General features: G+C 44.5%; 2 protein-coding genes and 1 long non-coding RNA gene across 6 annotated transcripts; 1 reads left to right on the top strand and 2 right to left on the bottom strand.

Moving 5' to 3' along the window:
* Nucleotides 1-310: 310 nt before the first annotated feature.
* On the bottom strand, nt 311-5585 carry mrgbp (MRG/MORF4L binding protein). The gene is made up of 5 exons (XM_022213157.2): nt 5363-5585; nt 4570-4691; nt 2358-2439; nt 1269-1343; nt 311-1075 (listed from the first exon to the last, which is right to left on the bottom strand). Exons 1-5 carry the CDS (start codon nt 5502-5504, stop codon nt 882-884), a joined length of 615 nt encoding a protein of 204 aa, XP_022068849.1. The 5' UTR covers nt 5505-5585; the 3' UTR covers nt 311-881.
* A 445-nt stretch (nt 5586-6030) lies between these two features.
* hm13 (histocompatibility (minor) 13) lies at nt 6031-24777 on the bottom strand. Of its 4 annotated transcripts, XM_051949562.1 has the most exons (13): nt 24438-24777; nt 18555-18590; nt 17692-17790; nt 17535-17617; nt 16832-16920; nt 16670-16755; nt 16465-16590; nt 15982-16039; nt 13758-13878; nt 13566-13668; nt 12134-12219; nt 9869-10077; nt 6031-7962 (listed from the first exon to the last, which is right to left on the bottom strand). In XM_051949562.1, the coding sequence occupies exons 1-12, from the start codon at nt 24654-24656 to the stop codon at nt 9918-9920; spliced, it is 1266 nt and encodes a 421-aa protein (XP_051805522.1). In that variant the 5' UTR covers nt 24657-24777; the 3' UTR covers nt 6031-7962; nt 9869-9917. The 4 variants fall into 4 exon arrangements, with proteins under 4 accessions (XP_051805522.1, XP_051805523.1, XP_051805524.1 ...); XM_051949563.1 differs by lacking the exon at nt 18555-18590; XM_051949564.1 differs by lacking the exon at nt 9869-10077 and having other exon boundaries at nt 24438-24776.
* Nucleotides 23983-25633, top strand: LOC127534426 (uncharacterized). The gene is made up of 2 exons (XR_007942601.1): nt 23983-24113; nt 25274-25633. It is a non-coding gene; the product is annotated as an uncharacterized LOC127534426 (long non-coding RNA).
* Nucleotides 25634-25763: the final 130 nt, after the last annotated feature.

The following is a 25763-nucleotide window of genomic DNA, read 5'->3' on the forward strand; positions in this document are numbered from 1 at the left end:
CGTAGGTGTGAATGTGAGTGTGATTGTGTGTCTGTATATGTAGCCCTGTGACAGACTGGTGACCTGTCCAGGGTGTCCCCTGCCTTCACCCGAGTCAGCTGGGATAGACTCCAGCACCCCCCATGACCCTAGTGAGGATAAAGCGGTGGATAGAGAATGGATGGATGGATGGATGGATGGATGGATGAGCTGCAGCTAAACATCCAACATCATTAAAAGTAAAGTGTGCTTTCCTGACATCTTCATGTTTGTGACTTTTCTAAACTTCATGTGCAGATGTTGTGGACCAGAAGGATGCCAGGAGAACATCGCTGATCTTCACCTTTATTCACACAAACAGAACTCCATCAATAAATTAAATGTGGATAAAAAAGAACATTTCATAATCAGAACCACTAAACTGCTACTGAGCAAATATAAAAATTAGAGAACAAAGTTTGTAGAACATCAGAGATAAATGAAGGTTTCTTGTCCCAGAACCTCCACTTTACAGACAGGAGAACCGGATTTATTGCAGTTTGTTCAACAGTCGATGATGAGAACGTCAAAAACCTTTCATCTGTCAGCTGACCAATAAATGCTTCTCTAACAGAAACCAACAGAAAATGACTTTATTTACAGACACACCAGGAGGAAGCAGCTTTTATTCTGAAAATAAAAATAAAACTGACTTCCTGCTTAACATTATTTAAACATTTCAGCAGCTGAAACTACAAAACCCACAATCCTCTGCTGCTGGAGGGGCGGAGACTTAAACCGGCATCACCAGCTCCTGACTCCTCCACCTCAGGTGTTCCTCCGACTATTCCTGGCCCCTCCCCCTCCTGGCCCCTCCCCTCCCGGGTCCTCCCCCTCCTGGCTCCTCCTCCTGACCCCTCCCCTCAGGTGCGCCTCCTCTTGGCTCCTCCTGGACTAGCAGGGTTGGAGGAGGTGAGCAGCTTGTCTGTCGCTCTGCTCCTCTTCCGTTTCTCCGCCTCCTTTCCTCCATCGCTGCTGGTCTTCTCCTTGTCTCTTTCTCTCTCCTTCTCTCGGCTGCTGCTGCTTCGTTCAGACGTTTTCACCGACGAGTTGCTGCCTGAAGACCCGAAACAGAATCAGCAGATGGAAACCTGCAGATTCAGATGCTATGCTAGGCTAATGCTATCTGGAGCAACATGTCTTTAACGTCAGTTTAACAGAAAAACAACCTGCAGAAACTGAACCAGAAGCACCAATCAGTGGCTAATGCTAAGCTAACGGCTATCAGCTAAGCTAGCAGGCAGACTGACCTTCTTCATGTGTAGCTGGAGGTTCTCTCTCCATCCTGAACTCCTCTTTGGTCTCCTCCTCTGAGCCCAGCTTACCTGGAAACACAAACATTAGCGGATAGGTGAACCACAGATTTTATTCAGAACACACAGAACACAGAACTTCACTCAGAGAAGACACTAAGATGATTCTTTATATGAATATAAAATGTAAAGGAGGTAAATGTTCAAGTTAACGTCCACCATGAAGACTGAAGAACCTCTGAGAAAAGATTGTTGAAAAGCATCAGTCAGGACGACACGAGAACATTTAAAGTTCCTGAAGATCTCTGAGTCCAGTTAAATCCATCATTAAGAAATGGAAGGAAGACGGAACATGAATAGATGTGACTAGAGCAGGACGTCCTCAGAGACTAGAGAGGGAGGCCACCAAGACTCTATGACTCCTCTGAAGGAGTTCCAGCTTCAGACTGTTCATCCAACAACTGCTGTCTGTTCTTCACCAGTCAAAGCTTCATGGAGACAAAGAGAAAGACTCTGATGGAAAAAGTTCCAATTAAATGTGGACTAGAGTTCACCAGAAGACATGTGGAGACTCTGAAGACACCTGGAAGAAGGTTCTTTGGTCTGAGGAGACCAGGATGGAGCTTTATGTCCATCAGACTAGATGATATGTTTGATGGACACCAAACACTGAACATCATCACAAAGACACCATCCCCACTGAGAAGCACGGTGGAGGCAGCATCATGGTGTGAAGCACGGTGGAGGCAGCATCATGAAGTTCCACAGCATCAGGTCCTGGAAGGCTTGGAGAAGATCAGTTTTCCATCCAGACGATGAGTAGAAGCAGACAAAGATCCTCAGAGATGTTTGAAGACAACAAGGAGGAAGTTCTGGAGTCCAGACCTCCATCCAGCTGAGAACTAGAGAAGTTCTGTAGACTCATGATCTCTGAGGAACCAGTTTATGAACAAGAAGGTTCAGACTGATGGAGACCAACATGAAGGTTGACTGCAGCAGGAGAACCCTGGTGGTTGTTCTACAGTAACTGAACAGATTTCTATTAACGGATCACTGATGGTAGAATGGAGGTAAAAACAGTAGAACCTTCTTTCACGTCCTGGATGATGTCGTCTGGAAGACTGAAGCTTTTCTCTGAGTTTGGAAATGGAAGGATCTCTGACTCGTGCTGCAACACAAACAACAACAACAAGGTAAACAACATAAATAACAAGATAAACATAAATAACAAGGTAAACAACAACATAAATAACAAGGTAAACAGCAACAAAAAATAAGGTAAACAACAAGACAAACAACACAAATAAGAAGGGAAACAACTCGATAAATAACAATCAGACAAACAACAAAATAAACAACATAAACAACATGCAGTGTGAAGCCGAATGTCCACTAGATGTGATTTTTACACACGGCAACATACCGCATCTGAAAATCACACGGATGGTGGGCGGTGACTAGCAGACCACAACATGGTCACATGACCAAAGTTTGAGCTCGACAGTCCAGCAGACGAGTCTGACAAACACAGCAGATCACAGCTGGAAACGACCGGCCCAGAATGCCACATGTGGGGTGTTTACCTGCAGCTCATTTACATAAAGCAGACTGGACTCCAGCATGCAGAGATTCCACACATCATGAAACTGTCCTCAAACACCTAAACTAACCATCAGTGAAATAAAACCAGGACAGATTCAGCTGCTGCAGATTATTTCTCTCTTCAGATGCTTTCAGAAATACTTTTCCCTGAAGTGTTTGCTGCCGATCCGCTGTGTTTATCAGACTCATCTGCCAGACCGTCAAACCAAAAGCTCGGTCAGTGACCATGCTGTGGTCTGCTAGCCGTCTGTGTGATTTTCAGATGAGGTGCGTTGCTGTGCGGGAAAGTCACATCTAGTGGACACTCGGGCTGGCCAAATAGTGGTTTCTGGCCTCCGAATATTCAGGCCCTATTAAAGACAAATATCCGAATATTCGTTCTGCCCCGTAATGTCCGACAACGGGAGGATGTGGAGGAGACGGCCTGAATATTCAGATCCATTCGTCTGGTTTCCCGGGTCCAAATTTTGCCTTCGTTTTGTCTTCAGTTAAACTGAAGAATTCTCAAACAGCGGAGGTCTTCAGCATCTTGTGTTTATGCAACGAAGTGAAGCGTGACGTCAGAGTCTGCAGCAACCCGGCCATTCAGGTGGTGGTAAGAAACAGGAATGGATGAGCCGAGATGAGCCGAACACGACGGGACGAGCTCCGAATATTTTCGTCTGGGGGCAGGAGGGGGATCACATAGACATATGTGTATATGTTTATGGTGTGTAGCAGGAGTGTAACGGGACACGTCTTCGTACCGAACCGTTCAGTTTGGTACAGAGGTGCACCAAAAATTTTAAGACTATTAAGAATGTACAGAATTGTTTTAATTGTGAAACCTAAAACTTCGTAGTGTGCGGTGGACCTTCTCCGGCTCACAGTAGCGCAGTATTTCGGAACTAAAAACAAGCAGGAGTTTCCAGGGAACCACAGGATGTGACGGATCGTTATTCTCCTGCTGGAGCTTCATGGCTAATGCTAGCAACAACGAGAAGAAGCTAGAGCTGGAAGACGCTCCGGCGTCATTAAAATCACCCGTTTGTGATCACTTCGGTTTCCCAGTGAAGAAAAAGTAGAAGAACAAGTGGACAAGATGAAAGCCGTATGCCGACACTGAAGCGGTCCTCAGCTCTGCATCCAGCAACACGTCAAACTGAGACACACATTAGAAGAAGCTCCATCCAAGTGTAGCTATCCCCACTGCTAGGAAAAAACAGAGAACTGTACAAACGATGCTCCCAGCATCATTTCATCAAACCCTGCCTAGCATGTCAGAACGGGCTAAAGCAATAACCAAGTCCATGGTGTTTTCATAGCAGCAGATCTACGGCCATACTCCGTTGTTCAGAACTGAGGTTTTAAACTTCTGATGAAGGTCAGCTTACAGTAACTTTACATTACTGCTCTTTGCTACAGATAAATGATTAGATTGTGTATTTTTTTAGCCTACTAGCATATTTATGCTGGTGAACAAGAGCCTAACTAAATGGTGGTGTTTTTTTAAAGCATTTACATTAAAATATATTTCCTATTTTAGGTGATAGAGCCCGTTATGAAGTTCATTCTCATCCACATTTCAGCAGAAAGTCAGACCAGCTCTGATATCAGCAGGGTTTTTTAAAAATTATTTTTCACCTTAACTGACAACTTAAGCATGACTTCTGTGTACCGTTACACTCCCAGTGTGGTAGTGTGTAGCGTGTCGTACCAGGGCCTGCATGTCATACATGGTTCCCAGATGATCCCAGATGACAGAAGATGAAACTTGTCTCCCGATGTTCTGACTGAACTTATCTCTGATGCAGATCATGTGGAAGTGACGGTTCACTCCTGGAACACAGTACAAGTACTACAATCAGTACTACATCCTCTATACTAGCAGTACAAGTACTACAATCAGTACTACATCCTCTATACTAGCAGTACAAGTACTACAATCAGTACTACATCCTCTATACTAGCAGTACAAGTACTACAATCAGTACTACATCCTCTATACTAGCAGTACAAGTACTACAATCAGTACTACATCCTCTATACTAGCAGTACAAGTACTACAATCAGTACTACATCCTCTATACTAGCAGTACAAGTACTACAATCAGTACTACATCTTCTATACTAACATTTTAATAAAGTTCAGTTTTATAAATCTGATTCACGTTTCATTAACTTCACATTATATTTAGTTCTGATTTGAACGTTTTTATGAAAACATCACGGAATTCATCTTGTTCTAAAATAAAGAACTTAGAACTTCATAAAGTTTCATTCCACTATTAGTTCCCTGTTAGCATCCCAGCTATGGTTCTAACGGTGGATTTCCGCCAGAACCCGCATCCTGTTTTTATCTGCGGGTTCTGAAGGTTACTTTTAAACTTTTAGCGGTTAAAAACAAGCGGAGAACGGCAGCCTCCTGTCTGGTGCCCGGTAACCGGAGCTAAGCTGCTACCGTTAGGCTCTAACGTGCTAGCATTAGCAGCTAACATGCTAACTCTTACCGACGGGTTTGTGTCCAATCATCGCGTGGAACAGACAAACCTCCACCTCGTGGCTCCAGACCACCGAGTCCTCCCCGGAGCCCAGACCCGAGTCCGGAGGCTTCTCCTCGGCCTGGCTCAGCGTCACGTCGGCCTCCCCCATCCTCAGACCAGGAGGCTCGAACCCAACCGGCTGAAAGAAGCGGCTCTGCTGCGGCTCCGTCTACACCGGAAACCTGACACTGCTGTCGGGTCACGGTTTTCACAATAAGAGCGTCAGAAGTCCGAACGAAGCTGAGATCTGCTCGAAAGCCTCTAAACAATAAACCGACCAACACTAAATAATAGAACTACGAGTAAACAAAGAGTACAAAGTTGTTCCTTCAGCTGGTATTAAAACATCACTTACTGTTTTATGAGGCGATAAATGTCTCTTTTTCAGAGTAAAAGCCCAGGAGCTGTCTGAAGTCTGACAGGAAACCTGATAATCTGATATTTTAGAGGACATCGATAGACTTTGGTTTTCACTGACAAACATTTTAGATCATATTTGAAGCTGTATGTCATAAAATAAGCAGATTAAGTAAACACAAAACGCCACATTTTATTTAGTTGCCCTCCAGTATGAGAGTTTTAAAAAGCATGAAGAAGTTTGACGAACAGCAGGAATGAAATCAGGGCACTCGGAGTTTTGCTTCTCTATACGGTGATCAAAACACCAAAAAGTTTATTGCAAATAAAATAAGATACAGTTGGAGCCGTGAAACGACGTCCTGCACAAATACAACCAGAGAAGAAGAGAAACAGAAAAACGTTTCAGATACATCAAATTTAAAATGAGGAGGAGCTGTTGAACAGGAACCGTTTTATTTTACATCAAAATACAAAACTGTGCATCTCTTAATAAAGCGTCCACATCAACAACAGAGAATATTTACGAGGCTGGAGGCTCCTCAGGCGTCCTCAGATCTGAAACATCTCAAACATCTGGGTCTTCTCTGCAAACTAAATTCTCCAAATCACTGAAATAAGGCGACCTTAAAAGGCAGAAGCTGTCAGGTTTACTAACAGCGTTGATCAGGTTACTAAAGGAGGCTGGAATAACTCCCGCTGCATCCTGGAACTGTAGCCTCCAGCAGCAGCTCTTAGTTTCTCTAGTTTAGTCTGTAGATACTGAACCGACTTCATCACCAAAACTCTGACTTTTACCTGGAAGTTTGGCCACTTTTCAGATTTGTTGTCTCATCTGACGACCAAACTTTATTATTATTTTTTTTTAAAACGGGAAAATTCGTCCTAAATGGATCGAAGCTGCTCAGATGTTCCTGCAGAGATGAAAGTTACTGATACGATGAGAATTCAGGTCTGAGGACGCTTCTGTGAAAACCCTCCAATGTTCCGCCTCCTGGGCTCATTCTCACAGCCGATTGGAAGAGGAAGCTGTAGGGCTCCTCCCTTCGCAGCCCATCGACCAATCAGGTGTGAGAATGAGAGGACTCAGCGAAGCGTTCAGTCACCTCCTCATCGGCCACAACTTCAAGACTGGAACCGGTTTTAGAAGCGTGAAATGAATCAAAGCGTCTCCATCCATGGATTTAAGTTTAAACAAACGATGCTTCATGAAAACACAGAAACAGTCTGTGGATGAAACGCTGCAGCGGATCAGAAACAGGAGAATCAGTTTCAAACTGGATGAAATCTGATTTTATTCTCAACACTGACCATCCGTTTTTAGGACCAACACTTTGACTGTTCCGGATTTTTAACGGATTCCTGATAAACTAGTTTTTATTGTTCACTATGAATCAAATTTTTTGACCTTTTTTCTGTCAGTTTCACAAACTTTGACTTTAATTTATGAACTTTCTGGAATGGTTTTAAACTAAACAAACATTGTATTTTCATCTTTGGCTGCTTTAAGGAGCCATTTGTTTTTAAGGTTTTTATTTTTACTGAACCTCAGAATCACTACGGCTCTGAATGTGGATTCATCCGCCACTGGAAATAGTCCTGTTAGTGAGCAGCTGTTCAGTAAAAACATGTCTTCAGAGGTTTACGTTCAGGAGGAACCAAGTGTCTGAGGTCTGTTGTTTCTCTGGGGTCAGCTTTAGATGTGACGGTTTCTGTGTTGACGCTGTGGCCGCTTGCAGGAAGGACGCAGACGTGAAGCAGCAGAAGCAGAGAAGAACAATTTCAGGTTCTCCTAAAGATGAAGCAGGAAATCAAACGTGAGCGGCGCCGCTTCACTGTCGCTCCTGCAGACAGTCTCTGGCCAATCAGAAGCGGCGAGCGGCGAGCTGCGAGCACGTGATGTGATGATGCGAGCGGACGCCCAACCTCCGGACGCTGGCAGGCAGCAGCATTGCCGTGGACACTAGCGACCGTTCACACGGCGATCAGACACAAACGCGTTGGCAACACGAGCCCCGGGGCCCCAGACAGGAAGCTGGACAGGCGGAGGGGGCGGGGCTTCAGTGAAATGTGGCGGCAGCTGCTTGGATGAAAGTGATGGAGGATGGAGGGGGGCAGGGGGGGGCAGTGGTGGATCCTATTGGTCCTTTTTCTCTGATTCTGATGACTCATCTTTAGACGCCGCCTCCTCAGGTGAAGCCTCCTCGTACCTGCAGGAAGAGGAAGTAAGTTCAGATCGTCTCCTTCACAATAAAACCAGAGAGAAAATAAGGTTTGTGATTCCTGAAGCAGAAATCTGTGGAATGATTAAAAACATGAAACCAGAGTTACTTTGTGAAACTTTATGTGGATTTAACTGAACATCTGAACTCATCCAGACTTTATTTAATCTGCAGCTTCAACACGTTCATCTACAGTCTCTGTTAAACTCAACTAAAGTTAAATATGGAGGTTTATTTATGGGGTAAATACTGAGAATTAAAACCTTTAAAACAGAAAACACAAGTTTACCGACTGAAGTAAACAAAACATCTGAAACTATTCAGACCCGACCCTGAACTATAAATAAAGCAGGGCTCCAGACTGCGACTAAATGGTCGCGTTTTGCAACCAAAATTGGAGCAAGTGTGAGTAAATTTTTCATCGACTTGCGCATGTGCGACCAGTAAATTTGCTGATTTTTACCTCCGCCAAGGAGGTTATGTGACACCCGGCGTTGGTGTGTCTGTCTGTCTGTTAGCAAGATAACTCAAAAACGCCTGGGCAGATTCACATGAAATTTTGAGGGGATGTAGACTATGGTAAGAGGAAGAGCTGATTTAATTTTGGTGGCAATCTGGAAAGGATTCTGGATCACTTTTAATTTTTTAGTATGTTTTAGTATGTGGTCCAAAATATGACAAAAACATCATAGGTTAGTATGTCGTCCAACAAATTGGAACAAGGTGTCCAGATAGCTCAACTGGTTAAGAAGGTGATTCATAAACAGAACTGTGTCAGAGATGCAGGTTTGATTCCAGCTCATGATCCTTTACTGCATGGGTTTCCTGTTTTCCTCTCTATCCTTGGTGGAGGTCTGCACTCTCTGAGTGCTTTTCTAGTTTAAAATTATTATTGAATATTTTCTGTTTCTGACAAACTCCTGCTCCACACTTCAGCCCAGTAGACAGTAATGCGCAAATGAGCTGGTTTAACCGACATGAACTCCAAAAGAAGAAGAAAGGAGACGAACACCAAAGAAGAAGAAGGCTGGCCAATGTGTGTGAGAGCGGGGGACGAAAGACGGTGAAGCTCCTGATGTTTCACAAAACATTTATTTACGTTCAGCCTTATTTTGAACACAAATTCACCTTTCTGTCCTTCACTCCTTTCTTGTCTCCATTCCAGCTGCTTCTAAGTTTAGACTCATCCTTTGCTAGACAGCAAAAGCCTGGAACCATTTTCTTTGATCTTTACCTGAATTTTCGGACTTTTCAGCAGCGTCTTTGTCATGTCAAGAAACATCTTCTTAGAGAAGCACTTCCTGTGCCGCTGGAATGGTTACAAAATAAAAGCCCACAGCATTAAAAATACGCCTTCAAAATAAAAGCCTGAAGGGAACGGTCATTTTAACACTAGCAAAGCAAAGGCTTTCCAAAATTGATGAACTGATCAACAGACCTTTATAAGAGTAATTTACACGTGATTTGGTATAAATACATAACGTGCACGTGCATAACACATGCCTGTACTCAGCACAAGGTCATTTTTATTACAGATTTCATCCGTCGGAAATTATACATCAACTGAGCAGCCTTGGTGGAGTACTGCTCTCTGAGTGCTTTTCTTGTTATGTTGTGTCAAGTGCTGCACAGCGAAATGTGAATTGAAAACATAGTTTCTGCATTTATTGTGCAAGTATTTATCAGCAAGACAATGAAAATGAGAGGAATGTGAATATTTACTTTGCAAGTCGATTTTGGTGTGCGCCCCTAAATTTTCTGCTTGCGCTCCTAAACTTTTAAGTTAGGGGGCACTGTGCTCCTAGGAAAAAAGTTAGTCTGGAGCTCTGCAGAGAAACTAAACCAGCTGCTCTGATTGGTTGAATTCCTACAGACTGACGTTCTGGGCATTTACCTGCCCAGGTGAGACAGGGGGGCAGTAAAGACAGAATGGGGCAGGGCTTCTATATGGAGGTGGGCTGTACTCGACGATGGCGAGGGGAGGAGCCTGTCGCCATGGAGACGGCATCCATAGAGCTCGCCAGGCTGGCAGGAGAACCGCTGACGGTGGGAAAGGAAGTGAGTCTGGGAGAACCAGGAAGGACCTCATCTGAAGATTCATAACTGATGGATGAAGAATGGAGGGATGGATAGATGGAGGGATGGAGAAAGGAGGATGGATGATTGATGATGAATAGATGATGGAGAAAGGATGATGGATGGACAGAGAAAGGATGATGAATGGATGAAGAAAGGATGATGAATGGATGAAGAAAGGATGATGAATGGATGAAGAAAGGATGATGAATGGATGAAGAAAGGATGATGAATGGATGAGAAAGGATGATGGATGGTGGATGGATGAGAAAGGATGATGGATGGAGAAAGGATGGATGATAGAGAAAGGATGATGGATAGAGAAAGGATGGATGATGGATGGAGAAAGGATGGATGGATGGATGATTGATGGACAAAGGATGGATGGACAGAGAAAGGATGGATGATGGATGGAGAAAGGATGGAGAAAGGATGGATGGAGAAAGGATGGATGGAGAAAGGATGGATGAGAAAGGATGGATGGATGGAGAAAGGATGATGGATGGATGATGGATGGATGATGGATGGATGATGGATGGATGATGGATGGATGATGGATGGATGGGTGGAGAAAGGATGGATGGTTAGAGAAAGGATGGATGGATAGAGAAAGGATGGATGGATAGAGAAAGGATGGATGGATAGACAGATGGAGAAAGGATGGATGGATGGATGATGGATGGACAAAGGATGGATGATAGATGGAGAAAGGATGGATGATGGATGGAGAAAGGATGGATGATGGATGGAGAAAGGATGGATGGATGGATAGATGGATGAGAAAGGATGGATGGATAGATGAATGGAGAAAGGATGGATGGATAGATGAATGAGAAAGGATGGATGGATGGATGGATGGATGGAGAAAGGATGGATGGATGGAGAAAGGATGGATGGATGAGAACAGGAAGAAAAACAGAAAGAAAGAAGTAAGTTTTCATCTTAAACTCTGAAGTTCAGTTTGTACAGAATCTAAAGCTGTGATGGAGGAAAGATTAACTGAAGGTGTAGGAAAGATGGACTGAAGGTGGAGGGCAACCAGAAGGAAGATGGAGGGTTGAGGTGACGGAGGAGGGGAAGGTCATAAAGGAGATTCAGGAGAAGGGTGGAACAAAGAGGTTCTTTGATCCACAGAACAGACGAGGTTCTGATCTCAGTAAATGTTCAGATTTAGATCCATGAGACGTCTGAGTAGAACCACAAGTTCAAACATTCAGAGTCTGAAAGAACAAAGACTGAACCCTGATCAGAACCAGATGGAGCCCTGATCAGAACCAGATGGAGCCCTGATCAGAACCAGATGGAGCCCTGATCAGAACATCACAGTTGGTCTGGATCACATGAAGAAACATTATGAGAGACTGAATCCACAGAACTCAGCCTCCAAGCTGCTACAAAACCGATCATGAAACCAGTCATGACACCAGTCTGAAACCAGGTTCAAACCAGGTAAGAATGTCCTGAAGCTGTCAGGAGGTGAACTCAGGTCTGCACCAACATGTACTGGGTTCCACCAGGTTTCTGACCCAGTAGGTTCTGTTCAATCAGAAACCCAAACCACAGTCAGTGACATCCCATTCAGAACCACAGAAGAACTGAGGCCTGTTCTCCAGAGAACCTGAGGAACAGTGTGGAGAACCAGATCTGTGTTAGAATCCTCCTAGTTCCTTATGGTGTCTAAAGCCTGCAGCTGCTCATCAGTTGGTTCTTTGCTCTGAGAACCTACTAGATGTTCCTCCTTTGTCTGCGTTAACCAAAGAGAACATCAAAGTTCTGGTGCTTCATGACTGCTCACAACCTTTCAGTTCTTTATTATTTTATTAGATCTAAAGACAGTCCAGTTTGGTTCTGAACTAAGAAATCTTTCAGGTTGAAGCTGCAGATGGAAGTTTCTGGTTCTTTATTCTGCTAAACCCAAGTCAGAAATAAACTTAATAGAAAACAGGTTCTTTATTCTGCTGCTAAAACAGTAAATGTTCTAGTTCTAGCTGAGAACAGATTTATTTGTATTTATTCCTACAACACCTCCAGGCTCCGCCCACATCATGTGACCAGCAGGTGTGTGGTTGCCATGGTGACTCACCTGAACATCTCAGTGAGTTCTCCTTTGAACAGAGCTACGATGACGGGGAACCCGACGCAGGCCGGAACCAGGTAGAGCAGAGCCGGCTGCAGACAGACAGACAGAACCCGTCAACGTATTGTCACCAATGTTTCAGATTGATCCTGATCATTACTGGCTTCTGTCATCCAGAAGATTAGAAACAGCAAGAGAACCAACATTCAGACGGTAAGGTTCCAGTTCTACAGACGAAACCGACACAAAGACTGTTTGATTAAATAAACATATAAATTATTTTAACCAGTTTGATCCTGTTAAACCAGCTCATCTTCATCCAGTCTGTTAGGGTTCTATGTTCTAATGGTTGGATGTTCTAATGTTAAGAATCATATGTTCTGTCATTTTACTCATGTAGTTTGACTTTAGGTTCTCGGTGTTCCATCACAGCACTGGAGTTTCATGGATTTAAACTGATTCAGACCAGCAGAAAACTATAGGGCGATCTGTAGGCGGCTGGTGGGCCACCTGGAGGCGGCTGGCGGGCCATCTGTAGGCAACTATAGGGCCATCTGGAAATGACTATAGGGCCATCTGGAAATGACCATAGGGCCATCTGGAAATGACCATAGGGCCATCTGGAAATGACTATAGGGCCATCTGGAAATGACTATAGGGCCATCTGGAAATGACTATAGGGCCATCTGGAAATGACCATAGGGCCATCTGGAAATGACCATAGGGCCATCTGTAGGCAACTATAGGGCCATCTGGAAATGACTATAGGGCCATCTGGAAATGACTATAGGGCCATCTGGAAATGACCATAGGGCCATCTGGAAATGACCATAGGGCCATCTGGAAATGACTATAGGGCCATCTGGAAATGACCATAGGGCCATCTGGAAATGACCATAGGGCCATCTGGAAATGACTATAGGGCCATCTGGAAATGACCATAGGGCCATCTGGAAATGACTATAGGGCCATCTGGAAATGACCATAGGGCCATCTGGAAATGACCATAGGGCCATCTGTAGGCAACTATAGGGCCATCTGTAGGCAACTATAGGGCCATCTGTAGGCAACTATAGGGCCATCTGTAGGCAACTATAGGGCCATCTGTAAATGACTATAGGGCCATCTGTAAATGACTATAGGGCTATCCATAGATAACTCTAGGGTTATCTGTAGGGCTAACCCTATCAGCCATTCAGCTTCAGAGACACAAACATTCAAATGGCCTCCATGTTCCAAGATGGTGGACATATTTTAGTTCCTTCAGTTTGATCCTGGAACATAAAACATCTGAGAACCTCCTAAATAAAGTAGAACCTAGTTATTTTAGTTATTTAAGTTATAATTTGATTAGCAGGACTTATTTAAGCCGATGGTGGACACGTTTACGAACCAGGTTCTGTCTCAGAGGTCCACCAGAACAGATGAGTCCTGTTACCTGTGCATGTTTGAAGGTGTGCATGACGAAGATGGTGAGGCCCAGGCCAAAGATGTAGGCCAGAAAACTGGAGTAGAAGTACGTCCTGCTGTTCTTCTTTAGGCTGCAAAAGAACCAGAGATAGAACAATAAAATACATCTGAGAGCAGAAAGATGGATCAGAAGGAGGAGAAGATGAAGAAGGAGAATCACCTGACGTCAAAGCGCAGCAGGAGAGCGATGAAGATTCCTGGAATAACGATGTCTCCGAGTCCCAACATGGCGAAGTTACTGGCTTCAAGACCTTTCTCCAACAAGTCCTGAGGAAACACCACTGAGGACACAAAGATACACAACATGACTACAAAGATACACAACAAGACTACAAAGACACACAGCATGACTACAAAGATAAACATCCATCAATTCTCTATACACCACTTTATCCTCACAAGGGTCGTGGGGGGTGCTGGAGTCTATCCCAGCTGACTCGGGTGAAGGCAGGGGACACCCTGGACAGGTCACCAGTCTGTCACAGGGCTACATATACAGACACACATTCACACCTACGGACAATTTAGAGTAACCAATTAACCTCAGCATGTTTTTGGACTGTGGGAGGAAGCCGGAGTACCCGGAGAAAACCCACGCATGCACAGGGAGAACATGCAAACTCCATGCAGAAAGATCCCAGGCCCAGACCGGGATTTGAACCGGGGATCTTCTTGCTGCAAGGCAAAAGTGCTAACCACTACTGCACTGTGCAGCCTCAAAGATAAACAACATGACTAAAAAGATAGTTTTTCCAAATATCCAAGTTTTATTTTTGGATGTTTACATTATTTTACTTTGCACACAGAAATTAAATTATTTAACAAAAACCAAAAACTACCAGGGTCAACATTATTAGCCATCTGATGCTAACAGTCAGTTGTGTTTCCTTTTTGCTGGATAACAGCTTCCAGTCATTTGTTGTAGTTTATAACGAGTCTCTGACATCTCCTGAGGAATCCCAGCCTGTTCTTCTTTGGTAAACCTCTCAGAATCCTCCAGATCTGATGTTCTTCTGGCATGGACCCTGGTCTTCAGCTGACCTCACAGATTTTCAATGGAATTCAAATTAGGGCTCTGTGCAGGTCAGTCAGTCACGTTCACTTTGGTCTTCTGGAGGTAGATCTTCACCAGGAGTGACAGATGTTTTGTGGTGTTGTTGTGTTGGAAGACAAAACGACAACGCAAACCCAGTGTAGCAGCTGACTGCTGGAGATTTTCTTTCTAAATCTTCATATATCCTTCTTTCTTCATGATTCCTTCAGCCTTAACTAGATTCTCAGTTCCAGAAGCACTGAAGCATCCAACAGCATGATACTGCCACCACCGTGTTCAACTGTGAGGAAGGAGTTCTTCCCTTCTTTCTCCAAACAGAAGCAATGTCTCCAGTTTGGTCTCATCTGAAGGACACACTTTCAGTCTTCATAATCTTTCTCCAGGTTGTCCTCAGCAGACTTCAGTCTGGTTTGAAGGTTTTTGTTCTGCAGAAGTGGAGGGTTCAGTCCATTTCTGTCTTCATTGATGCTACAACTCCTGGATTCTCTACGTCATTAACCAGTTTTTTGGTGGTTCTTGCAGAATTTCTCTTAAGTTTTCTTTCCAGAACATTTGAGATCTCTCTTTGAATGTCTTGATGAGACTTGTCACTCCACTTCTAGATGCCTGGAAACGCTGAGAGAACTTTGTTGACCCTTCTCCTGCTTTGATTCTTTTTGTCAAGTCTAAATTGATTTCTTTTGTTTTTGGTATGATGCTTTCTCTAGTGATAGCTGGCGATTGATTGATTGATTGATTGATTAAAGCTGTGAGCATTACAAAGTTAAAGCACATGACTGCACACCAGTGGTTACTGGTTTGGCTCACTAAAAACGTTGGTTCTTAAGGGGGATAATGATACTGACCCTGGTAGCTTTTGTTAAATAATTTTGTCTTGACTGCAGATGCACAACATGACTACAAAGATACACAACACAACTACAGACAAAACATCCAGAATAAAGTTCCTTCTGCTGTGTAATAATGTGTAGCTGCTCTCTGATTGGTTCCTGCTGCTGTGTAATAATGTGTAGCTGCTCTCTGATTGGTTCCTGCTGCTGTGTAATAATGTGTAGCTGCTCTCTGATTGGTTCCTGCTGCTGTGTAATAATGTGTAGTTGCTCTCTGATTGGTTCCTGCTGCTGTGTAATAATGTGTAGCTGCTCTCTGATTGGTTCCTGCTGCTGTGTAATAATGTGTAGCTGCTCTCTGATTGGTTCCTGCTGCTGTGTAATAATGTGTAGCTGCTCCCTGATTGGTTCCTGCTGCTGTGTATTAATGTGTAGCTGCTCTCTGATTGGTTCCTACTGCTCTACAGACAGAGGTATCGGAGCAGGCGGATCATACTCACATTTGATTGGCGCTTCAAATGATTTGGCAACCGTTACCATGACATTGGTCCCAAACACCTGCAGACAGAGATAGAAACAGGTAAACGTTTATGGAACCAGCTGTGAGGTCCACATTTCTACCTCATCTGGTAAACATCTAAACATCTCCAGGACCTGAATGAGTTTAGCAGCAACAGGCACCATGACAAAGACCTCTGAGGAGCCTAATGACCTCCAACCAGAGCTAATGTGAGAACATTCTTCCTACACCACCTTTTAGTCGTAGGAGCTTCAGGAGGAACCAGTCGGACTTCTCTGGAAGACGCTTCTAGAAACATGTTCCAGAGAAGTCCAGCTGGTTTCTACTGAAGCTTCTACGACCTCCAGGACCTGGATGAGTTTAGCAGCAACAGGCACCATGACAAAGACTAATGTGGAGGATAATGACCTCCAACAAACAACATGATACACAGTGGGTAAAATGACGTCAGCGTTAAACTCACCCAGAAGACGTCGTAGACGAACAGCCCCCCCAGCAGGATGCAGCCGGTACTGACGTTGTTGAGGTGCAGCAGCTCCACTCCGTTCAGGGCGAAGGCCAGACCGAACAGGTTGTTGGCGATCCAGTGCTGAAACCACACAGACAGGTTAGTTAGCTACCTAGTCTGGTTAGCTGTGTTAGGATTACCTCAGTGGTGGCTAACTGACCTTCTTCAGCAGGTACCAGACCCCCACCACGCTGCTGATCACCAGACACACCAGGTTCTTGGTGTCAAACTCATAGTTGACGATTTCTGCAGAGACCAAAAGTTTGAAGGTAAAATCCAGATACTGACTCAAATGGTTTTATTCAGTTTTCTCAGGACTCACCTTCTTTGGACTCTCCAGAGCCCTGAGTGAACAGCAGCTGGTACTGTTTGTTGGGACAAGAAGCTGGAAAGATTCTGGACATCAGAGGACTGAAACATACGAAGCAGACGGTCTCACTATTATACAGTACATACAGTATGTTCATTATACACTACAGTACTGCACAGCATATACAGTATCGTATACACTACCATTCAAATGTCTGGGGTCACCCAGAAATGTCCTTATTGTTGAAATAAAAGCAGTTTTTTTAATAAAGCTAACATGAATGATAAATCCAATGTAGATATAGTTAATGTGATAAATGATTATTCTAGCTGTAAACATCTGATTTTTAATGGAATATCTCCATAGGGGTACAGAGGAACATTTCCAGCAACCATCACTCCTGTGTTCTAATGCTACATTGTGCTAGCTAATGGTGCTGAAAGACTCATTGATGATAAGAAAAGCCTTGTGCAGTTATGTTAGCACATGGATAAAAGTGGAAAACACAGAATTATCTGGATGACCCCAAATTTTACAACAGTGGTTTAACTATTAATATAGAGTATATAGTATGTAGCGTATACATAGTACAACAGTATATATAGTAGATAGTACTGCAGTATATATATAGTTGTACTACAGTATGTACTGTACGGTATTGCAGTATATATAGTAGATAGTACTACAGTATGTACAGTACATAGAGTAGGTGTACCTCATGGTGTGAGACAGAGCCAGGACTCCCAGAACAAAGAAGTAGACAGACAGCAGCAGGTTGATGTACTCCTGAGAAAACACCTGAAGAACGACAAACACATGAAGTTCTCCTGATGAAACCACCACAGAACCTTACAGAACGTGAGCAGGCTGACCTTGAAGAACAGGTAGAGTCCAAACAGAGTACAGCTGGCGATGATGGGGAACCGTGCTGCATCTCGACTGGTGATGGTTTCTGGCATATCAGACGCATTCTGGAGGAACCGGAGAAGAGAACATCATTCTAGATTTTTTAATGGACTTTTTCAGAACTTCATCAGTCCAGCAGATAGAACCATGAGATTTAGGAGGAGGAACATCTGAGTTCTGGTAAAACCTGACACCAGATCAGTTTGAATCCGTCCAGGTGTCTACAGGAGATGGTAGGAGCTTCAGGAGAAACCCAACTGGAGGTTCTGGAAAACATTCAAGAAACATCCTTAAGAAGCTACAGTTGGTTTCTCCTGAAGTTCCTACCATTACCAGGTAGGACTGCTTCCTACAACATTAATGGTAGGAGCTTCAGGAAAAACCAATTGGAGGTTCTAAAAGATATTTCTAGAAACATCTTCTCCAGGTTTCTCCTGAAGCTCCTACCATCTCCTCATCCTGTAGATGTCCTTCTATCTCCATGTTCACTCTCCAGACTGTAGGGTAAGGGTTAGAACCAGGAGGGAGGCTCTGGTTCTCCTGGATCTGATAAACATCGGGACATTGGACTTGTTAACTTCTCTGTAGGCTACAGAACACTTGCAGAAACACCTGACTGTTGGTGTTTATTGTTCGGTTCTTGTCGGTTAGTTGTCAGTTTGAGGTTCTGGATCGGGTTCTTTAAAACCAGAACCAGGTCTAGAGGAAACATCTGGGAGGAGCTTCCACAGATGTTCCTGAGCTACACACACACTGGGACATGGATATATGGTAGATATGATCCAGAACAGGGCAGGTTATTGATCAGGGATTGATCGGTGATACTCACTCTGAACCCAGAGTCGTAACCGTTTTCTCCAAGCTCCTACAGACAGACAGATGGGTGGACAGACAGATGTGCAGACAGACAGGGAGAGAGACGGGTCAGATAAAGACTGGAAGCAAAGCAGGGCCCAAAACCACCAAGACCAGAACCAGGACATAAACCCACAGGAAACCAAAAGGAACCAGGACATAAACCCACAGGAAACCAAAAGGAACCAGGACATAAACCCACAGAAACCCAAACAGAACCAGGAAATAAACCTACAGAAACCCAAACAGAACCAGGAAATAAACCCACAGAGACCCGAACAGAACCAGGAGATAAATGTACAGGAACCTCACCGGAAAAAGGAAATAAACCCACAGGAACCCGACCAACAAGATGGTCGACAGGAAGGAAGAGGAGGAGCTGGACCATCAGAGATCAGAACCTCTGGACTGATCAGAACCTCTGATTTGATCTGAGTGTCTTGTATAAAGTCAGTGATGTTTGAGAAGCTGTAAACTGAAACTGAAGTTTAAAGACGTCGACAGGAAACAGAACCAGTGAACAAAACTTTTGGTGTTTTTCCACCTCCACCTACTCACTCCACTCTGCTGGGTTTGTGAGGTATTCTATCAGGACGTAGTTCCTGGTACCAGCTACTATTTTAGTTCCTACTGGGCCGGTGTTCCCAGCGAGCTGATTGGAGACGATAATGTGACGTCTACAGAGTGCAGGCCTCTGATTGGACAGGGAGTGATGACACACCAGACCTGTACTGTAGATGAAGGAAGAGACTTTTCTGTCTTTGATGATGGACCAAAGAATCCAGATGGAGGTGGACGGAGAAAGTTTAAAAGGACGGTTGCCCACGGATACAGCAGGACAATGAAGCAGTGTCTGGAGAAGCTCAAAAGTGACCATCGGTCCATCAAAGGACCATAGTAGTGTTGGAAATGGTTTAACCAAATGAACGCCATTTATGGCACCGACCAGCGAGCAGCAGAAGGAAGAGTGACCTCGACTCCTCCGCTGGATTATTGGAGATCATGCTGGAGGACGGAGAGGGTTTTATGACTCCACCCACGATGAGGAGGTACTAAACTGAAATAGAAAACCACCTAAACCGAGTAGAGCAGGTGCTGGTGGGAAAGCACCTAAAACGTCTCCAGATCGACGATGGTTCTACTCAGAACAAAACTAAAAACAAAACTAAAACTACGCATTAATCACCAAAATGCCGCTGATTATGCGGGGGTCAATTATTTCCCAAAAGGCCGCATAACCCCCGCAAGAATCTCACATTTCAACGAAAAAAAGAGAAATATGCGGATCCCGCTTGATTCACAATTTCTGCATAAAATGAGAAAACTATAACCAAAATAAATGGACTTGTGAGTTTTTATGTGACGCCCGGCCTGACGTCATCAGTTCATTCACACACACTAGAAGCACGAGCTGATGCGGAGCGCGGAGCGCGGCGCCAGTGTTGTCAACTTAGCGACTTTCTCGCTAAATCTAGCGACTTTCCAAAGCGTTCTAGCGACTTTTTTTGTCAAAAGCGACTAGCCACAAATCTAGCGACTTTTTCTGCTGTTTTGGAGACTAACAGGAAAACTGGGATCATTCTGCAGTTCCTGTTTTCAACCAGCAGCAGGTGCTGCTGTGAGCTTCTCCCCCTCCCAGAGCACAGGCTGTCAGTCCAGTAACCCCACAGCAGTCCCAGTGTCTGATTAGAGGAAATATCCCTCCACGGCCAGACGGCAGGTGAATCGCGCATATTTTTGCATATTTCACAACTATTTGCTTGAGTTTCGTTAACATTGGCCACAATAAAGTGCCTAACTACTCCTAAAATTTTCTCAACGGATTTAGACGAGTCACAGAAATGTTCAAATTTGAAATTAAATCGGTGGAGATCCGCGGATCTGCAGAAAATTGCCATGTATGAAATAATCATATTTTTTGTAAATTATTTTCCTTCTTAGCTATTTAAGTACACTGATATTTTACTTTTACACATTGGGTGAATACAAATATATTTGTGATGAAAGCTGCGTGTTTTGTCTCTAATCTACAGAGACTTATTCAGTGTTCAGTGCACACTTCTACGTACACACATTTTGACAGATAATCAGTTGTGCTTTTCAATCTGATTTCCATTAGGGATGTGCGCCACTAGTCGTTTAATCGTTTAACCGCCTACTCATTTATTAAACGTTTAGTATTTTACTAGTCGGTTAAACGCTAGTGTGCCCCCCTCCCCCCCTCCCTGGCACAGCCACGCTTTGCGGCGCCCGGTCCATTCAGCTCTACACTCGTCCCGTCTGGGCTACCTGGTTGATCCTGCCAGTAGCATATGCTTGTCTCTTTTTCAACCCCCGCTATCCCCCTCATCATTAGCGGTGTTTTGACCACTCCAGCTACACCCACCACGTCCCTTCCTGCCCCCCCGAAGCAAAGCATCGGCTCCACTATGTGCTGCTCGTGGACTGTCATGGCGCACCGACCCGCTGCCGTTACGCACAGACGCAGCGGCACTTTCTGTCTCACTGGACGACTGAACATCTTCATCAGAGGGTGAATATTCCTCTTCAGAATATGAGTAAGCCATTACTTGACAAAGTACTTTGTCAGTGTTGAGCAGACCTCTCGGTGAGTTTTCTCACTCTAAAATGTGCCGTCTTGTGCTCTGATACGCTCCGACGGCGAGTCTCGTCTCCTCGGTTTTCAAACTCTGTAAACTCCAAAACTTTGAATGAAAACACGCCCACAACTGATGCTCAGATTGAAGTTCCAGATGTCCAGTACATGAGGAACATGAGGCAGTATATTTGAAGCTGTGGCTTGTTATGTTCAGCAATGTTGCTTGTCGCAATATTGCGACTTTGGCGCTTAAAGGGTTAAATTGCAAGTTTTCCGAACCGACGAGTCGCCAATAAAATTAGCGACTAGTCGGTTCGGAAATTAGTCGAAATTCCCATCCCTAGTTCCTAATCTGAAACACATCAGCAACATATGTTGTTTTTTAATGTCACACCAAGCTAGATAAACTGCACTACTGCAGCAGATATATTATTGAAGTGTGCTTACATTACATGTCTACATACACTGCTCACAAAAAGTTACTCAACTTTAGGTGACATTTATGGAAAATGTAAAAGTTAATGCTATGGTGATATTAAATCATGGAAGTAGGGCATTTAAGTAGAAACATGCAATAGTGATTTCCTCATCTCAAACAATATATTAAAACAAAAGCTAACAGCAGTGAAGGGTATATCACAATAAAAATGTCTCATGACAGTTTGCACAGAACAGCAGCCTTCAGCTGAAATCCAGTACAGTTGTGTCCCACCAGTGGCGTGATCACGGATGTTCCCAGACAACAGCTGACCTCTGTGTCGTATTTAAGACCATCTATAAAGGTAAACATAGATACTATCATCAGCTTATTGCATTTGTTTAACAGCTATGTAATGGATGCAAACGTATTTGAGGCTAAGTAGCTAAGCTAACGCTAACACGTTCACTGTTAAGAATCAAAACATCTCTGACAGTTACCTGTCTTCTCAAACGTAATCGCCGTTACCCGTGACTACGATAAAGATAAGTAGCTACTGACAGCCAGACTACCGTATTTTCACGACCATAAGGCGCACATAAAAGTCTTAGATTTTCTTCAAATTGTGCGGCGCGCCCTATGGTGCAGTGCGTCCTGTGTGTGTTGTTGTTGTTGTAAGACGGACATAAACCAGGTGGTTTTTTCCACGCATCACCATCGCTGTTGATCTGTGACTCTATGCGTGCCCATCTCACAGCCGATGTGAAAAAACAAGTGAAGCAAATGAACTCTGAGCTTGCTGTCATTCCGGGAGGCCTGACAAAGGAACTCCAACCGCTGGACATCGGTGTGAACCGGCCGTTCAAAGTAAGGCTGCGAGCGGCGTGGGAGCGATGGATGACCGATGGAGACCACAGTTTCACTAAGAGTGGAAGGCAGCGCCGGGCGAGTTACGCCACAATTTGCCAATGGATTGTAAATGCTTGGGCTAACGTGTCTGCTGGCACTGTTGTTCGAGCTTTCGCAAAAGCCGGCATCATTTCCGAGGCGCCGCACGGCACGGAAAGTGACTCTGACAGTGAAGAAAGTGAACCTGGCATGTTTGATGGAGGTTTAGCGCAGCTGTTCAATTCAGAAACAGAGGATGAGGACTTCCATGGGTTTGATTGATGACGATTACCGGTAAAAAAAAATGTGAATACCAAACTCCGTTTTGCTCCCGCTCTATTTTTAAATACACACACTTGTATGCTTGTGTGTGTGTTGTTGTTGTAAGGCCGACGTAGTAGAGGACACCATGAGAACGTTAAAGGGGGAAGTGTGGGCGTGGATTGTATATAAAACCCTCGCCATATAATCAGGTGCGCCTTTTGTGTGTGTTAAATACAGTAATGGCACACATAACTGAGACTGCGCCTTTTGGTACAGTGCGCCTTTTGGTCGTGAAAATACGGTATTTGTTTCTGCATCGCATTGTAGGCTGGAAAAGTCAGGAACAGCACCTCCATGTTTACGGTGCGCCACCATCGCGGAACGGCTACGCATGCACTGACGTACTGACGTTTTACGGTGACACAACGGCGCTGCCGCAACTCGGCTCATAGCCGGTGGAAAAGCAAACGGGGATTTCGGCGGCACAAGACTTGAACGAGACCCGCACCAGCCGTCACCTTGAACCAATGGTTCTCATCCGGTTCCCTTGGTGGAAATGCCGCATGATTGGCCCAGAGAGCGGCGCTGGGCTCCGATTGGCCCAGAGAGCGGCGCTGGGATCCGATTGGCCCAGAGAGCGGCGCTGGGATCCGATTGGCCCAGAGAGCGGCGCTGGGATCCGATTGGCCCAGAGAGCGGCGCTGGGATCCGATTGGCCCAGAGAGCGGCGCTGGGCTCCGATTGGCCCAGAGAGCGGCGCTGGGCTCCGATTGGCCCAGAGAGCGGCGCTGGGCTCCGATTGGCGTTCATCATCTGGTCCGTTCTACGTCTGATCTCTGCTCATCGTGCTGCTCTCTGGGTTTTTGTGAATTATTCGGAAAACACTGAATTTATTTCGATGAAAGTTCTAGAACTTCTGAAAGGAATCCAGAGGAAGATGCTTACCGTTAATAACGTAGGTTTAGGAGTGTAGAAAATGTTTATAAGAGAATAGGAGATGTTTATAAAGCCTTCAAATAAACATAAATAATAATATTATATAAATAATAACATAAATATAGTCTCTACTTCATGGGAGGTTCTAGACCTGTGATAGACGAGGAACCGCTGATGTTTTTTTAATATATTCTAATGTACCGCTGGACATAATCAGCTGTTTATATCTGATCCTTCTATTCACCTCCTCAGGTTCTAATCCTGGTCTGGAGAAGAACCGCACAAAGGAAGGGTCAGGGTTCTGGTAGAACGTATTTAGACTGACAGAACCACACAGACACACAACCTGCTGATACACAACTACACACACACCTGGTTCTCTGTTCCCAGCAGAACCCCCTCTTCCTCCGGTCTGGACTCTGGTCCAGGTGAGTTCCGGGTTTTTCAGCAAAATGAACCCAGATGATTCTCCAGGAAAGCGAAACGTGAACTTTAGTGGCTCAAAATAAACGTTAAATATCCGTTAAAGTACCGTTAAATAGCCTTTACAATACCGTTAAATAGCCGTTACAATACCGTTAATAACCGGTAAACTCCGTGGTACCGGCCTCTACCGGTAGCTGTCTGAAAGATTCTTTCATTACTTTTAGATTAATTTAAAACCTTTTATCTGTTTACTGGTTCTGCTAGCTGGCTAGCTGCTAGCTAACCAAGCTAACCGGAACCGGGCCGGTCCTCGGTCTGGAGCTCACCTTGGACTTGGAGCAGCTGACGGAGCGCAGAGCCCCGAAGAAGATGGGAAGCAGGGCCATGAGCACCAGGCTGCCGTACGCCAGCGCTGTGCCCTCCGGAGTCGCCACGAACTTAGCGGTGGCGTTCAGCGCCTCAGTGCCGTTAGAGTCGGTTCCGTTCAGGGCGTCCAGGACGCCGGTGTCCGGGGCCGAGGCCGGGACCTGCTCAGCCTCAGACATGGTGCTTCAGAGCGGCTTAGAGATGGAGACGGAGCAGCGGGACGAGTAGCAGCGACGGCGGCGGCGTCGGTCATTCATCCACCGCGGGGCTTAAGGCCACGTTAGCTAAAGAGCAGAGAGGCCCGCGGTAGGAGGACCACTCCGCCCCGGATTCACGGACCGAAGCACCGGGACAGAAACCGACCAGAGAACAAAATAAAACACATTAGAGGAGCTTTATTGAGTCTCTTTAGGGTCCTTTCAGTCCCTTTGTGTGTCCTTATGCTAGTTTGAGTGTTTTGTTGCAGTTGTTTATTGTTTATTTGTCGTCATTTAAGTCTATTAGTGTTGTTTTTCTGTCTGTTTGTTTTAGTTTTAAGTCTCTACGTGGTCGTTTTAAGCATAGACATATAAAGAGTAGACGCCTCTCGTGACGCCTTTATATATATATATATATATATATATATATATATATATATATATATATATATATATATATATATATGGTTTTAAGTCTTGTGGTCATTTCATCGCATCAGTTTGTGTTTCTTTTGCTTCTTGTTGTGCTGTCTCGCCTCTCTGCAGTTGTTGCTCATCAGTGATACATCACCTTACTAATAGAAGATCTCTGCTGGCAGGAAGCAGCGCTCTTCTTCGTTGGGGGAACAAGTTGTCCTGGCGGTAATGAGCTGCAGCGCCTCCAGATACTCAGGACGACCGAAGAACTGCAACCTGCGGCTCCAGCTGGATCCTCTGGAGCAGGAGTGTCCAACTCATTTTGGTCCAGGGGCCGCATACGCCCTCATTTGATCTCAAAGGGGCCGGACCAGTAAACTTATAGCATAATTACCGAGAAGTAACAATACGTCTAAGTTTTTCCGACGTTTTAGTGCAAAGGAGAACAAGTATATTAGAAAATCTTTATATGTAATGAACTGTCCTTTTAAAAAATATATTAGAAACAACCAGAGATTAAAGTAAGTGTAATTTCAACAACACTATGACTCAGTTTAACATTTATTTGTGTGCATTACAACTGATCACAGTAATTGTACAATGGCACAACATATTTAGTCACAGGTATGTGGAACTGAAAAACATAGTCCTGGAATTAAAAAAAATCAAACT

The sequence above is a fragment of the Acanthochromis polyacanthus genome, chromosome 6 (assembly GCF_021347895.1).
Source record: "Acanthochromis polyacanthus isolate Apoly-LR-REF ecotype Palm Island chromosome 6, KAUST_Apoly_ChrSc, whole genome shotgun sequence".
Taxonomy (NCBI): Eukaryota; Metazoa; Chordata; class Actinopteri; family Pomacentridae; genus Acanthochromis; species Acanthochromis polyacanthus.